Source organism: Mus musculus, chromosome 9 (genome assembly GCF_000001635.26).
Source record: "Mus musculus strain C57BL/6J chromosome 9, GRCm38.p6 C57BL/6J".
NCBI lineage: Eukaryota > Metazoa > Chordata > Mammalia > Rodentia > Muridae > Mus > Mus musculus.
The window spans coordinates 35,675,525-35,691,747 of record NC_000075.6 but is presented as its reverse complement, the minus strand read 5'-3'; the positions used below and the strand labels follow the sequence as shown (position 1 = coordinate 35,691,747).

Sequence of the window (16,223 nt, the reverse complement as noted above, 5' to 3'; positions counted from 1 at the left end):
AAGAAGGTGCCCTGTAGACAGAAACAAAGACCTGGTGCCCACTCAAGGAAAAGTCTCTGTAAGTGACCAGATAAGGAATTATACTAGTCAGGCATAGTAGTACATGTATGTGCACAGAACCCTAATTAATGACACTTTAATAGGGTAATAGGTGCTCCCAGGGAAACAGTCACCCTTCACCTTTTTTTTTTTTTTTTTTGAGAAGCCAGCTAACCCTTTTGGCATATAATGATCTCCAAACTAGCATGGATCTGTACACCTAGTTCAGATCTATTCACTTTGCTACAGAATGTATTTTGCCCTATTACAATGCATTTCCTTCCAGTGTCTAACTCTCTCCCCAGGTGCTTTTTCTTAAGCCTTGGTGCAGCCCCTCTCACTGGCTCTCTACAATGTCGATGATGGGAGCTACAATTTCATTTTCCCTTGGTGAGAGAAAAACCAGAAGACTAAAGTGAGGAACTATACATAGCTCCTTGAATCTTCAGGTTATACACTCTACATAAGAGATACACGCAGACACCACCCTACCACATCTTGCCTTGTCTCGGAAAGCTTATCTCTCTCCTAATGAAGCCTCAATATGAACCATCAAAAAAGGAAAAACGTTTTCCTTCTCATCTTTCCTCTTCTACTTTAGTGTCTGCCTTCTTCCAAAATGACAGACAGAACCTCCACTACCTTCATCAGAATTCTGAATGGGTCTCACAGCCTGATCTCTCTGCTCCTCTCACCTGCATTTATTTTTTATGAATGTATATATTTTTAAGTTTATTACCATTAGTGTTTTTCTGTATGTATGTCTGCGAGAGGGACTTGAATCCCCTAGAGATGGAGATACAAATGGTTGTGAGCTGTCGTATGGGTGCAAGGAATTGAACCTAGGTACTTTGGAAAAGCAGCTAGTGCTCTTAACTGCTGAGCCATCTCTCCAGCCCCTCTCACCTCCATTTCTAAGAAGCATGTATTTCATAGGATTCTAAGCCTTCCTGCATTCTAATTCTTTTTTATTTGTTTTATTGCTTTATGATGAGAAAATATACATAATTTCAAGTTATCTGAATTTGTTAATATTTAAAAACATATTTTGAGTAAATAGACTTACATCCCATTCTTCTTTCCCTTTTGTACCCCAGCTCCTCCCAGAGAGCCCCCTCTCAAAACCTGAAATATCTTTCAGTTTTTATCATATTCTTTAAAATTCATACAATATTATAACAATAAAAATGAGTATTATAAAAGTTGTTTGATATAAAACAGTCAATTGAACAGTCTTATGTAGATGTTTGTCTACAGCAATACTGAAAATAGATACGTTTTTCTCAATATAAATTTCAAATAACTCCAAATATATTAACTGTATGATATTTTAAAATAATATATCACTATTAGTATTTTTAATGAATGTAAATAAAGTCTTTTGTTTGTTGGTATGTTTGTTTTATTTTTAGAAGAGCTTAAAGTCTTCCCTCTTACTGTGGTACAAGCACAAAATAAGAACAGATTTTGGACATTGGAGTTCAATGTAATGAGGCTATATTTGATTGTCCCTCACATCACCAAAGGATTTTTACCTCCATGGTAGATAAGCTAAAAGCTGACAGTTCTGCTGCGCCAAGGAATGAACTGTAGGCAAGATTCTTGGGTACAGATTTCCTGCTATGGTCAAAACTTCTTGAATTGAGTGATTGCTGTCATTCTCAACCCGCAAGGAACAGGTTACATTCATTTAAGAAATGGTGTGTGTAGTACGATGATCAATCCGTGAAGTCATTCATCAAATGTTTCATTGAACAATGGTTCTGCTTGGAGGGTGGCACAGACATTAGATGAGAGTAAGATTCTGGCTCATTGGCTGTGATGGTTTTGAAAAGCATTTATCTCAGACTAAGAGTAACTTATAAAGTTCTCTTCTTCAAAATTGATACAATAATTATAAATATCAAGCAAAGCCTTCAGTCTCACTCTTTGCTGTTCTTTCTCTTACAAGCCACCTCTCAAATTAATAGTCTACATTTCTTTTGGCTGTATAAATAATTTTTAAACATGCAAGCTGTTCTGAAAACCATAGTATAGTGAAAAAACATCAAATAAACAATCCTACTGAGAGAGAGGCTGAGATAGAGAAGCATGATTTCAAGACCATTTTGTGGCACACAGAAAGACCCTGTCATGTACAAACAAGCATAAAGTTTATATGGATTGTACAATTCCGGACATTTACCAAATTACCAAATTAGAGCAACCACAGGATGACAGCCAACAAATTTCTAATTCCTCATATTTTTGAATTTCAATTGATTAGGATATGTTGGTAATATTAATTCTCATATTAAGAGATATTAAGGGAAAGTGATTATTACTTCCTGTTAATTTTCTTGTTAGAGGTAGAATTATGTTTGTGTGGGTTTGTTGAAAGATTACTTTCTTGCTTCATCTAGGGTGTAGTTTCACACCTTTGTGTTGGTGTTTTCCATCTATTATCCTTTGTAGGGCTGGATTTGTGGAAAGATATTGTGTAAATTTGATTTTGTCATGGAATATCTCATTTTCTCTGTCTATGGTGATTGGGAGTTTTGCTGAGTATACTAGTATGGGCTGGCATTTGTGTTCTCTTAGCATCTGTATGACATCTGCCCAGGATCTTCTAGCTTTCATACTCTCTGGTGAGAAGTCTGTTTATAAGTCTGATAGGTATACCTTTATATGTTAACTTGACCCTTTTCCCTTACTGCTTTTAAAATTCTTTCTGTTTAGTACATTTGGTTTTTTGATTATTATGTGACAGGAGGAATTTCTTTTCTGGTCCAATCTATTTTCAGCTCTGTAGGCTTCTTGTATGTTCATGGCCATCTCTTTCTTTAGGTTAGGGAAGTTTTCTTCTATATTTACTGGCCTTTTAAGTTGGGAATCTTCACTCTCTTCTATATATATTATTCTTAAGTTTGGTCTTCTCATTGTGTCCTGAATTTCTGGGATATTTTGGGTTAGGAGCTTTTTGCTTTTTGCGTTTTCTTTCACTATTGTGTCAATGTTTTCTATTGTATCTTCTGCACCTGAGATTCTCTCTTCTATCTCTTGTATTCTGTTAGTGATGCTTGCATCTATGACTTCTGACCTCTTTCCTAAGTTTTCTAACTCCAGGGTTGTCTCCCTTTATAATTTCTTTATTGTTTCTAGTTTCATTTTTAGATCTTGGATGGATTTGTTCCTTTCCTTTGCCTGTTTGATTGTTTTCCTGTAACTCTTTAAGGGATTTTTGTGTTTCCTCTTTAAGGGCTTCTAGCTGTTTACCTATGTTCTCCTGTATTTCTATAAGGGAGTTATTTATGTTCTTCTTAATGTCCTCTATCATCATCATGAGAAGTGATTTTACATCTGAATTTTGCTTTCCTGGTGTGTTGGGGTATCCAGGACTTTCTTTGGTGGGGGAATTAGGTTCTGATAATGCCAAGTAACCTTGGCTTCTGTTGCTTATGTTCTTATGCTTGCCTCCTGCCATCTGGTTATCTATAGTGCTATCTTCCCTGGATATGTCTGTCTGGAGCCTGTCATTCCTGTGATCCTGGTTGTATCAGAACTCCTCTGAGTCAAGCTGTCTCTGTGATCCTGTGATCCTATGATCCTGAGATCCTGGGTGTGTCCGAGCTCCAGGGAAAAAAGCTGCCTTTGGGATCTAGAGATCCTGGTGTTACCAAGCTCCTGGGATCCTGGGATCCCCTGATCCTGGGTGTGTTAGAGCACCTGGGAGAGGAGCCGTCTCAGCGTGTTGTGGGGATGGCTGCAGAGTTTGTGCCCAAGGTCTTCTCAGGGCACCAGACCATACAGACCAAAAGAAACCCGTGCCACTGCTCTGGTGGAGTTCCTGCATGCCTGAGTCCAGCTGGTCCCAGTTACTTCCAGTGTTAGGGGACAGATCTTGTGTCCTCCTCACCTGATTCTCTGAACCTGCGCATGTTAGACTGCCTGGGAGTGAAGCTGCCTCTGGGTGTTGTGGTGCTGCATTCTAATTCTTTTTCTTGTATATTCTCTCAGCTTTTACAAGTGTGTTGGTGTAGGTAACTCTGGTCCCTGCTGATACAATCCTGATCTATTCTGTGTACTTTCACAGAGAGATATAATGACAGGATTACATAGCTGGATATCAAAAATCCTGAGAGACATGATGGAAGAAATCAAGCCCAGGACTTCCCTAGTCAGTCTCTCTTCCACCAAGTTACAAAGAAGACATTAGAGTCACTAGTTTTCCTAGGATCAGGGTACGCCTTTTAATGTCTTCTCAGTGTCCCACCCCTAACTCCTATTGAAGAAACTAGCCTTACCACTGTATAAATAGTGGGACTTCCTGTCCTAACCTGAACCTTTCTGCCTCCAAAATGTGCAAGTCCCAATTACTGAGATGCCTCATCTTTCTGTGCTATTTGAAGGGTGAGTCATGACAATCACCAGTTGGTGAGCTGTGTACAGGATCCAGGAGTGTGTAAGAACTCCCATGATAAAGGCCAGCCTTGGCAGCCCAGCAGAAAAAGCAGCTCCTGTGTGTCATGCTTACCACCCACACACTATCAGGTCACTGGGACACTAACCAAAGCCCTCTTGCTCAACGGAGGAAGTAGATGGTTTGCCAACAGATTGACTGATTCCTAGAAGCTGTGAAGTGGGGGATGACAAATTATATTCACAGAGGGTATGAATTTTACCTTTTTGTTTTTTCAACAGTTTTCTCTGGGTCACTTCCAGGTGATGCTAACAAACGTAAGTAGAAACAGATGTGAGAAAAGGCTATGGAGATGGGAGAATTGAGGCTGAGCAGAGTGCAGTGGGCACTGGCAGCTAAAAGTAGCCCACAAATAGATGGAATTCCCACAATGAGCAGTCTCTTCTGGCAGGATTCAGCCACAGTGGTAGCTGTCTTTAGAGCTAACAAAGAATTAGAGCAGAAACCGATCATCCTGGGGGCAAGAACAAAGGACCAGAGAAGTGGAATGTGGGGTTCACAGAAACCAGATGTTCAAATCTAAGGTAGCAACTTCCTGAATTGCAGAGGTCTGTTCTCACTGTCAGATCCCAGCTGAGACCATCATGGAGGTTTAACTGAAGGAAGAAGCTAAAATTAACGATCATGTGTATCTGTTCCCTTCCTTCTGGTCTATGCTATATCTCTTAGGGGTGAAAAGAAGAATCTCAGAGGCTCTAAAGAAATGGAAAGGATAAAGGAAAAAAGTGGGACAAGACAGCATAAGCTGCTATAGGGTGATTTTTTTAAACCTCAAAAAACTCCAAGATGGAAGGCAAAATGCGTCCTGGGGAAAGAGAGGTGCAAAGGGAGGGTAAATCTTAGGCAGAAGTGCAGACTTGTTCTCCTTCTCTCACCTGAACAGCTGGTAAAGTACTGGTTCATGAAAATAACAATGGTAAGTACAAAAAACACCCTAGCCTGACCATCTTGGCACTGATATGTTTCTCTTTTCCTTGTGCCTTTCCCTTTCTATCCCTGCCCATCTTCTAAGCTGAGGCCTCTGGGACCATAAACTCCTGCCAACCTTTTGGTTTTACTCATTCTAGTGCTTTGATGGGACACTCCCAGCTATAAACAGGCTTCACTCAAAGTGGTGAATGGGCTTTTTCCCAGTAATATCCTTTCTCATGTCTCTCTTTAAGTTGTGGAAATTGTGCAGTGTAGGATGTGCCACCTCAAGTTCCCTGGAGAAAATTGCACCAGAGGAAGAGGAATATGTACTGCAACAGCAGAAGAGGCCTGTATGGCTGGGAAAGTCTTCAAAAGTGAGTCGTGGGATAAAGAAGCAAAGACAGGGAAGAGAAAGCAGGACGTGTGGGCCTTGGGGGTGGGCTTCTGGTTACTGTAGTCAGCCTCACTCCTAAAGTAGCTGGTAAAACCCATGATGCACTATGGTAAAAAAAAAAAAAGAAAGAAAGAAAGAAAGAAATGGTGGTGGATGCTGAAGCAGGAGTGATATTCAAGGCAACACTAAGAATCCTGGAGAGGAACAGGGGTGGGAGTGGGGTCAAATGCAGAAAAGATGGAGATAATACTCACTCTCTGGAGACCAGCTGGTTGGTAATGAAAGCCAATCTCTGTGTATCTGCCCAAGGTTTTGCATGAATGGCTCCAGGCTATGAAAACAGAAGGGCCAGTATCACGAATATGTACTGGTTACATCTCCTTCTGAATAAGATGACATGTGATTTCTCTAGTTTCCTACCTTCTGTGATATCCAAGCATTGGAATTTTACAGTAGAAACTCTCACAGTGGTAATCCTTTGTGCACTTAAGCCTCTCATGTTGACCTTTCTACATCCAGTAAAAAAAAAAAAAAATCCTAAAACTGTTCCATTTCTTTTATTTTGGGTAGCCTCCAACTTCCAATGGCTTCCAACCCTTCACATCTGAATAATGGTGTACAAACTCCACATGGTGATTTTTAGATGCTAATGTGGGTTGGGGAGAAGAGATTTGCAGAATCCTCTTCTGGGCTTGCTGATCTGTCCCTCTTCTTCTTCAGGGGATGGTACCATATGGTTAAATTTCATGGGCTGCTTAAAGAACTGTGCTAATGTGAAAAAAATAAAATGGGGCCCCTATCTGGTGGACTTCAGATGCTGCCGGGGCCAAGACATGTGCAATGAAAATTTTTAAATGCTTCTATCTATCTGTGCTCCAAGATGTGGGTGATGGGATGGCCTCTCCACAATGACCTCCTGAGGACAAGCCTGCAAAAAAGGTCTGCAAACGCGTGATTCTGCCTTCTACATGTCAGAGGGAAAGCACCCTTTTTCTAAAGTCCCTTCCTGTTTTGAAACCAATAAAAAGTGAAAAAATAAAACTTTTTTACCAATATCAGCACATGCTTGGGTTGTTGGTAAACCTAGTAGAGCTAGGTTTAACATTGGATAACAAGGTACTAAGGATGAAAGAAATAATTAAAATTCAAAAAAAATGTCTCCTTCCTTTCCCTTCTTCTATTCTGTGGCAGAATTTTTTATTACCATGTAGTAATTATACATAATAATCAGATTTGCTTTAATGTTTTCACACATGTATATAATGTATTCTGATCATATTCATCTGCTCTCTTTGTCTTCAACTCCACTGATCACCTTCTCAACTACCCTCATCTCTACTTTCATGTCGTGTGTGTGTGTGTGTGTGTGTGTGTGTGTGTGTGTGTGTGTGTAGCTCAATGAGTTTAATCAGAGTTGCTTAGAGGAGCATCTATGAAAGGTTATTTATTTACAGGGATGAAGATATGTCTCTCCTTTCCCCATCAAACACTAATCTTATGAGTCCTCTCGGAAGGGTGGGGCCTTATGAGCCCCTCCCCAGATAAGCACAACTGCCATGAAATCAAGAATTCATTAGTCAGATTATTCCCAGAAAACAGAACTTCCCTGCACTCCACCCCAACCATGAGCCCTTCCAGCCTTCCCATACTCTCTTCTGCCATGTTCCCTGAGCCTTGGAAGTGGTGATACAGATATTCTACTCATGGCTTTCTTATGACAAGTTATGAGTCTCTGTAGCTACTACTCAACACTGCAAGAAGCTTTTCTAACAAAAGCAGGCAGCAACACTGGTTTAGAGAGACAAACACAGTTATTTAGAAGGCAAGCTGACAGGTCCATTTACCATGTCCATCATGTCCATTTACCAGACCAGTGGTTATAGCTTTCCCACTAAAGTCTATAACCAGTGTAGCTAAAGATTTATTAATTCTTTATCTTGTTTTTCTCCCTGCTTCTTATTCCACCTCAACTAAAGTATGCACCACTGACATCCTGAAAAGAGATGTGTATGTTGAAAAAGAAAATGGGTAATTGGGCTTTTCTTCATTTTGTTCATGGATGCTTCTGCCAGGATGAGAAAGGGTTAGGGTGTGGAAAGACCTTTAGTAGAGATACAAAGAGATAAGGATCTTCTGCCATCTTTGGTGCTATGGACTAGAGATATGGGATTGTGGGAGGACTCTGTGGGATTCTAGAGATTCCCAGGCACCAGTTTCCCTGGAGAACTCTTAGAGGATCCCAAGAAGGGAAGAGCTCTAAGGACCTAAGACCACCAAGAATGAAGCACAGCACTATGGACCCTGAGAGCTGTGGGGTCAAGGAAACTCTCTGGATCTGGATAATAGATACTCATGGCTAAGTGAAGCTCCCAACTACTTCCATGTCTCACACACTCAGGTGTGGGAAGTGGTTGAAACTGGTGTAATAAAGTTGCTGCAGAAGGATCCGGTTTCTCACGCGTGTGTTCTTGCTGGCGAGACAATAGCGCATGTGAGACTCAGGCTTTCGATGATGTGTGATTCTAGCATATTGTAGGGAATGGGGTAAAATGAACATGTCATAGGGATTGAGGCTGATTTCTAACACTGCTGTGGACAAACCCTGGAAAGGATGGTTAAATCCTATTATGAGAACAAAAGAAGTTACATTTCTTCATGTTCTCTCTCTCTCTCTCTCTCTCTCTCTCTCTCTCTCTCTCTCTCTCTCTCTCTCTCTCCCATTGCAAACTCTCTTTCAATCCGTTAAAAAACATTTATTAAAATCACACCTTCCAGGTAGTGCTAGGTACTTAGATGTAACAGTCATAATCTCTGTTCTTGTGAGGTTTGGTCTAATATGATATTCAGACATAACAACATGAGCAATCTCTGTGTCAGAGCTATCTGCATAAATACTTCATACCCCCTTTCTCATTCCCTCTTCACTGAACCTGAGAAACTCACCACCAGTAATGTCTGGCTATAAGTCTCTTTATTTGTTCCCATCTGCTGCAGGAGGAAGTAAGAGATAATAATTTAACAACCAACTCAGCCACCTTACTGGTAACATATATATATAATCACCCTTTTATATGTATTTTGAATCTGTTTAAAAAGAAAAATAACTTTGTGGCTTTCCTAATAAGGCTCATTTATCCTCCACATAAAGAATTTCTCAGCATTTGCCAGGAGACAGTTCCAAATTTACCTTAATCTTGGAGTACTAACACAGATACTCCTTTCTGTGCCAATAGTAAATACTCTTGAATGCACTCAATTTCACTTGTCATTCAACAGCAATTCTTACATGAAGCAATACAGAGATGGAGAAGAAACGTTAGCTCAGAAACAACAGAATTGTGCATAACTGTCCAGGGTTTGTTTGAATCGACAAGTGATCTCTATAACATGCACACCTGTGTCTTGTTCACCTGCTTCCAATCCCTGAATAGAACTTTCTGGATCTTTTATCTCTCTATAAGGGGGGATGTGAGATTTTATTTTTTGAGCATTCAAGTCCTCAGAAGCTTTGTTGTTTTCAGTTCCAACATTTCATGAGTGTTTTAAATAGCACTTCTAGATGCCAAGCTAAGCCATCCCTGCCACAGGGGGCTACAACAACCCACTTTCCCTATAACATGAAAATTTTCCAAGTCAGGAAAAAGACCTCCATTCTTATTATTTCATGGGCATTAGGATCCCCAATTCATCAGAGTCTACACTTCAAATCCTCGGAAACAGTTCTTGGCTAACAAATCAAAATGTTTAGAGCAAATGCTCTTAACCACTGGTTTTATTTTTCCAGAGCCAAGTTCTGGGGCTGGAGAGATGACTCAGAGAGCAATCACTCTTAACCACTGGGAACCCGGATTTGGCTGCCAGTGTCGATTCATACAAACAAAGAATGACACTTTCTAAATAAATAGGTTTATTATTATTATTATTATTATTATTATTATTATTATTATTATTAGGTATTTTCCTCATATACATTTCCAATGCTATCCCAAAAGTCCCCCATACCCTCCCCCACCCCCACTCCACTACCCATCCATTCCCACTTTTTGGCCCTGGCATTCCCCTGTCCTGGGGCATATAAAGTTTGCATGTCCAATGGGCCTCTCTTTCCAGTGATGGCCAACTAGGCCATCTTTTGATACATATGCAGCTAGAGTCAAGAGCTCCGGGGTACTGGTTAGTTCATATTGTTGTTCCACCTATAGGGTTGCAGGTCCCTTTAGCTGTTTGGATATTTTCTCTAGCTCCTCCATTAGGGGCCCTGTGATCCATCCAATAGCTGACTGTGAGCATCCACTTCCGTGTTTGCTAGCCCCCCGGCATAGTCTCACAAGAGACAGCTATATCAGGGTCCTTTCAGCAAACTCTTGCTAGTGAATGCAATGGTGTCATCGTTTGGAGGCTGATTATGGGATGGATCCCTGGATATGGCAGTATCTAGATGGTCCATCCTTTTGTCTCAGCTCCAAACTTTGTCTCTGTAACTCCTTCCATGGGTGTTTTGTTCCCAATTCTAAGAAGGGGCAAAGTGGCCACACTTTGGTCTTCCTTCTTCTTCAGTTTCATATGTTTTGGAAATTGTATCTTTTTTTTTTATCTTGGGTATACTAGGTTTCTGAGCTAATATTCACTTATCAGTGAGTACACATCGTTTGAGTACTTTTGTGATTGTGTTACCTCACTTAGGATGATGCCCTCCAGGTCCAACCATTTGCCTAGGAATTTCATAAATTCATTCCTTTTAATAGCTGAGTAGTACTCCATTGTGTAAATGTACCACATTTTCTGTATCCATTCCTCTGTTGAGGGGCATCTGGGTTCTTTCAGCTTCTGGCTATTATAAATAAGGCTGCTATGAACATAGTGGAGCATGTGTCCTTCTTATCAGTTGGAACATCTTCTGGATATATGCCCAGGAGAGGTATTGCAGGATCCTCCAGTAGTACTATGTCCAATTTTCTTAGGAAGCGCCAGACTGATTTCCAGAGGGGTTGTACAAGATTGCAATCCCACCAACAATGGAGGAGTGTTCCTCTTTCTCCACCTCCTAGCCAGCATCTGCTGTCACCTGAATTTTTGATCTTAGCCATTCTGACTGGTGTGAGATGGAATCTCAGGGTTGTTTTGATTTGCATTTCTCTGATGATTAAGGATGCTGAACATTTTTTCAAGTGCTTCTCAGCCATTCTGTATTCCTCAGGTGAGAACTCTTTGTTTAGCTCTGAGCCCCAATTTTTAATGGGATTATTTGATTTTCTGAAGTCCACCTTCTTGAGTTCTTTATATATATTGGATATTAGTCCCCTATCTGATTTAGGATAGGTAAAGATCCTTTCCGAATCTGTTGGTGGCCTTTTTGTCTTATTGACGGTGTCTTTTGCCTTATGAGGTCCCATTTGTCAATTCTCTATCTTACAGCACAAGCCAATGCTGTTCTATTCAGGAATTTTTCCCCTGTGCCCATATCTTCGAGGCTTTTCCCCACTTTCTCCTCTATAAGTTTCAGTGTCTCTGGTTTTATGTGGAGTTCCTTGATCCACTTAGATTTGGCCTTAGTACAAGGAGATAGGAATGGATCAATTCGCATTCTTCTACATGATAACCACCTCTAAATAGGTTTTAAACTTTTTTCAGTTTGTTTATGTTTGAAGGGTGTACATGTATATACATGCCCAGTGTTGTGAGGACATCAGAGAACAATTTTTTGGAAGTCAGTTCTTTCTTTTTTTAACAATTTTTTATTAGATATTATCTTCATTTACATTTCAAATGCTATCCCGAAAGTCCCCTATATACTCCCCCACCCTGCTCTCCAACCCACACACTCCTGCTTTTGGCCCTGGCATTACCCTGTATTGGGGCATATAAAGTTTGCAAGGCCAAGGGGCCTCTCTTCCCAATGATGACCAACTAGGCCATCTGCTGCTACATATGCAGTTAGACATGAGCTCTGGGGGTACGGGTTAGTTCATATTGTTGTTCCTCCTATGGGCATACAGACCCCTCTAGCTCCTTGGGTACTTTCTCTAGCTCCTTCTTTAGGGGCCCTGTGTTCCATCCAATAGATGACTGTGAGGATACACTTCTGTATTTGCCAGTCACTGGCAGAGCCTCAAAATAGACAGCTTTATCAGGCTCCTGTCAGCAAAATCTTTCTGGCATATGCAATCGTGTCTGCATTTGGTGGCTGATTATGGGCTGGATCCCCGAGTGGGGCAGTCTCTGGATGGTCTATCCTTCTGTCTCAGCTCTAAACTTTGTCTCTGTAACTCTTTCGGTAGGTATTTTGTTCCCCATTCAAAGAAGGAACGAAGTATCCACACTTTAGTCTTCCTTCTTCTTGATTTTCATGTGTTTTGCAAATTGTATTTTGGGAATTCTAAGTTTCTGGGCTAATACCCACTTACCAGTAAGTGCATATCATGTGGGTTCTTTTGTGATTGGGTTACCTCACTCAGAATGATACCCTCCAGATACACCCATTTGCCTAAGAATTTCATAAATTCATTGTTTTGAATTGCTGAGTAGTACTCCATTGTGTAAATGTACCACATTTTCTGTATCCATTCTTCTGTTGAGGGACATCTGGGTCCTTTCCAGCTTCTGGCTATTATAAATAAGGCTGCTATGAACATAGTGGAGCATGTGTTCTTATTACCAGTTGGAACATCTTCTGGGTATACGTCCAGGAGAAGTATTGCTGGATTCTCTGGTAGCACTGTCTCATTTTCTGAACAACCAACAGACTGATTTCCAGAGTGGTTGTACCAGCTTGGAATCACAACAACAATGGAGTAGTGTTCTTCTTTCTCCACATCCTTGCCAGCATCTGCTGTCACCTGAAGTTTTGATCTTAGCCGTTCTGACTGGAGTGAGGTGGAATCTCAGGGTTGTTTTGATTTGCATTTTGCTGATGATTAAGGATGTTGAACATTTTTTTCAGGTACTTCTCAGCCATTGGGTATTCCTCAGTTGAGAATTTTTTGTTTAGCTCTGTACCCCATTTTTTAATGAGGTTATTTGAATTTCTGGAATCCAGCTTCTTGAGTTCTTTGTATATATTGGATATTAGTCCCCTATCAGATTTAGGATTGGTAAAAATCCTTTCCCAATCTGTTGGTGGCCTTTTTGTTTTATTGACAGTGTCTTTTGCCTTACAGAAGCTTTGCGATTTTATGAGGTCCCATTTGTCAATTCTCGATCTTGCAGCACAAGCCATTGCTGTTCTGTTCAAGAAATTTTCCCCTGTGCCCATATCTTTGAGGCTTTTCCCGAGTTACAAAGGGCAATTTGCAAATTCATCTGGAATAATAAAAACCTAGGATAGCAAAAACTATTCTCAACAATAAAAGAACCTCTGGGAGAATCACCATGCCTGACCTCAAGCTGTACTACAGAGCAATTGTGGGGAAAAAGAGAACTGCATGGTACTGGTACAGCGACAGACAGGTATATCAATGGAATAGAATTGAAGACCCAGAAATGAACCCACATACCTATGGTCACTTGATTTTTGACAAGAGAGCTAAAACCATCCAGTGGAAAAAAGCATTTTCAACAAATGATGCTGGCTTAACTGGGGGTTATCGTGTAGAAGAATGTGAATTGATCCATTCTTATCTCCTTGTACAAAGCTCAAGTCTAAGTGGATCAAGGAACTCCAAATAAAATCAGAGACACTAAAACTTATAGAGGAGAAAGTGGATAAAAGCTTCCACCTTGTTTTTGAGGCAGCATCTCTCTCTGCCACTGCTGCACTGTCTACTTCAGGTTATCTGGCCTGAGCTTTTCTACTGGTTGTCCTGTCTGCCTCCCATCTTGCTGCATCAGCACTGGGATTACAAGTGTTTACCACTGCAGCTGGCTTTTACACATGTTCTGGTAACCAAGCTCAAGTCCTGAAGCTTGTATGTCAAGTATCTACATGCTGAGCATCTCCCCAGCCCTGTGAGTGCTTTTAATGTACTTCTTTTTTGAAACCTACTCAATGATAGAAGATGCGCATTTTATGCACCTATGGAATAGTTTTTATTCTCATCTTTCTCCGACACATTTTAATTAACTCAGTGTTTTTTGTGTGTATTCTCTATTAGCTTCTAATAACATGTCATTTGTAATTTTCTTATTAGTTATGCCTTATTGACATTTTTATTCTTTTAAGTTTTTTTTTAAACTGGAAGAGTATTAATTACATTATTTCCTCTTCCCTTTCCTCCCTCCAAATCTGCCTATGTACACCCTCCTTGCTCTAGTTCAAATTTATGACCTCTTTTCCTTTAATTATTGTTGTGTCCCTATGTGTATCTACATATATACAAGTATGTGTATATACATGTATGTGTGTGTATCTATTCCTAAATACAACCTACTCAGTACATGTAATGTTACTTGTCTGTGTATGTTTTCAGAGCTGACCATGCAATGTTGGATAACCAGTTGTTGTACTTTTCCCTGAGGAAGACCATTCCTCCATCTCTCCTCACTTCTTAGTTGCTGTAGTTCTTTGTCTAGTGTTGAGACTTCCTGAACTTTCTCCCTTCTAAATTAGCGTGACTGCTGGTGCTGTTCGTGTTCAGAATTTATTTATGCAGTAATATTAGAAGAACTTCATGTATGTAGCTTCTGATATTTCAAGGAGACACAATCCCTCCACCCACCCACCCCCCAAAAAAACTATTCCTCAAAGTAATAAAATCTTTCTGCCATTTACATAATAATCCCTGTGCCTTAAGTGCAGGGGTTGTATTGTAGATATATTTATTGGCACTGGAATCCACAACTCAGCATGTTGTTTGGTTATGATTTTCTGTAATAGTCTTCATCTGCTACAAAAGGAAGTTCTTTAGGTGAGGAGTGAGAGCTACAGTTATCAGGTAGCTGTGGTTGTTAAACAGTGTTTCAAATATTTGCCAACTATTTGCATTTGCATTCCGAATGCTGTCTATTCACTTAAAAAGTCTACTTATTAATTAGGTGATGTGGGTTAATTTATATGTTTAATATTTGCAATTTGCTTACTATATACTAGTTATTAATCTCATATCTGCTTTGTAGTTGACAAATATATTTCCCATTTTGGGCTACCCCATAAATCTGCTGATTATTTCCTTTTCTATGTAAAATCTTCTTAATTTATCATTTATTTTTATTTTATCTGATTTTATTTATATAAAATTTTGTATTTATATCACTATAGTACCATTTGACAGTCCTTGGAATCACTCCCTCTTCTTTTATAGTCCTCTTCAGAAATGTCTCATCTAGGCCTTTATCTTCAAGTGTTTTGCCTTGTGTTTTCTTATAGCAATTTCAGTGTTTCAGACCTCAAAATTGGTGTTTGATTCATTTTACACTGATGTATATGTTGGGTGGAAGGAGTGGATCTATTTTTATTTTTTCAATATGGTAAAATATACTTTTCATTGCACCATCAAAAAAGCAGTTTCCTCAATAAGGGCTGAGGCCTGAGGGAAGCAGAAAACCCGGCCTGATCAGGGTCACAAGTACCTTCCGGTCCATGCCAGCACGAGGGTTCTTTACACGCCGAGTCCCCGGACACCAGCAAGAACCCCCACAGGACCCTCCACGGGATCTTAAGACCTCTGGTGAGTGGAACACAGCGTCTGCTCCAATCCAATCGTGTTGGACCTGAGACTGCATTAATTAGGGAAGCAGAAAACCCAGCCTGATCAGGGTCACAAGTCCCTTCCAGTCCACACCAGCACCGGGGTTCCTTGCGCGCAGTCTCTGGACACCCGCACGACCCCCACAGGACCCTCCATGAAATCTTAAGACCTCTGGTGAGTGGAACACAACTTCTGCCAGGAGGCAGGTTCAAACACCAGATATTTGGGCACCTTCCCTGCAATAGGAGAGCTTGACTGCAGAGAATACTCTGACCACTGAAACTAGGGAGAGAGCTAGTCTCCCAGGTCTGCTGATAGAGGCTAACATAATCACCTGAGGAACAAGCTCTAACCAGAGACAAATATAACAGCTAGCTCCAGTGATTACCAGATGGCAAAAGGGAAATGTAAGAATCCTACTAACAGAAATGAAGACCACTCACCATCATCAGAACGCAGCATTTCCCATCCCACCTAGTCCTGGGCATACCAACACACCCGAAAAGCTAGACCCGGATTTAAAAGCATATCTCATGATGATGGTAGAGGACATCAAGAAGGACTTTAATAACTCACTTAAAGAAATACAGTAGAACACAGCTAAACAGATAGAAAACCTTAAGGAGGAAACACAAAAATCCCTTAAAAATTTGCAGGAAAACACGACCAAGCAGGTGATGGAATTGAATAAAACCATCCAAGACCTAAAAAGGGAACTAGACACAATAAAGAAAACCCAAAGTGAGGCAACACTGGAGATAGAAACCCAAAGAAAGAAATCTGGAACCATAGATGC

The 16,223-nt window shown here is 40.4% G+C and overlaps 1 protein-coding gene across 1 annotated transcript; it reads left to right on the top strand.

Moving 5' to 3' along the window:
• Positions 1-4,376: 4,376 nt before the first annotated feature.
• On the top strand, positions 4,377-6,669 carry Pate1 (prostate and testis expressed 1). The gene is made up of 5 exons (NM_001199953.1): positions 4,377-4,428; positions 4,720-4,755; positions 5,382-5,414; positions 5,662-5,784; positions 6,525-6,669. The coding sequence occupies exons 1-5, from the start codon at positions 4,377-4,379 to the stop codon at positions 6,656-6,658; spliced, it is 378 nt and encodes a 125-aa protein (NP_001186882.1). The 3' UTR covers positions 6,659-6,669.
• The last annotated feature ends 9,554 nt before the right edge of the window (positions 6,670-16,223 follow it).

What these genes read in the sequence shown, in the direction of transcription:
- Pate1 (NM_001199953.1), top strand. Translation starts at nt 4,377, where the DNA reads ATGTGCAAGTCCCAATTACTGAGATGCCTCATCTTTCTGTGCTATTTG. An exon ending in CTTTCTGTGCTATTTGAAGG is followed by an intron (nt 4,429 to 4,719) that starts GTGAGTCATGAC and finishes TTTTTTCAACAG; the next exon opens with TTTTCTCTGGGTCACTTCCA. An exon ending in GGTTCATGAAAATAACAATG is followed by an intron (nt 5,415 to 5,661) that starts GTAAGTACAAAA and finishes TCTCTCTTTAAG; the next exon opens with TTGTGGAAATTGTGCAGTGT.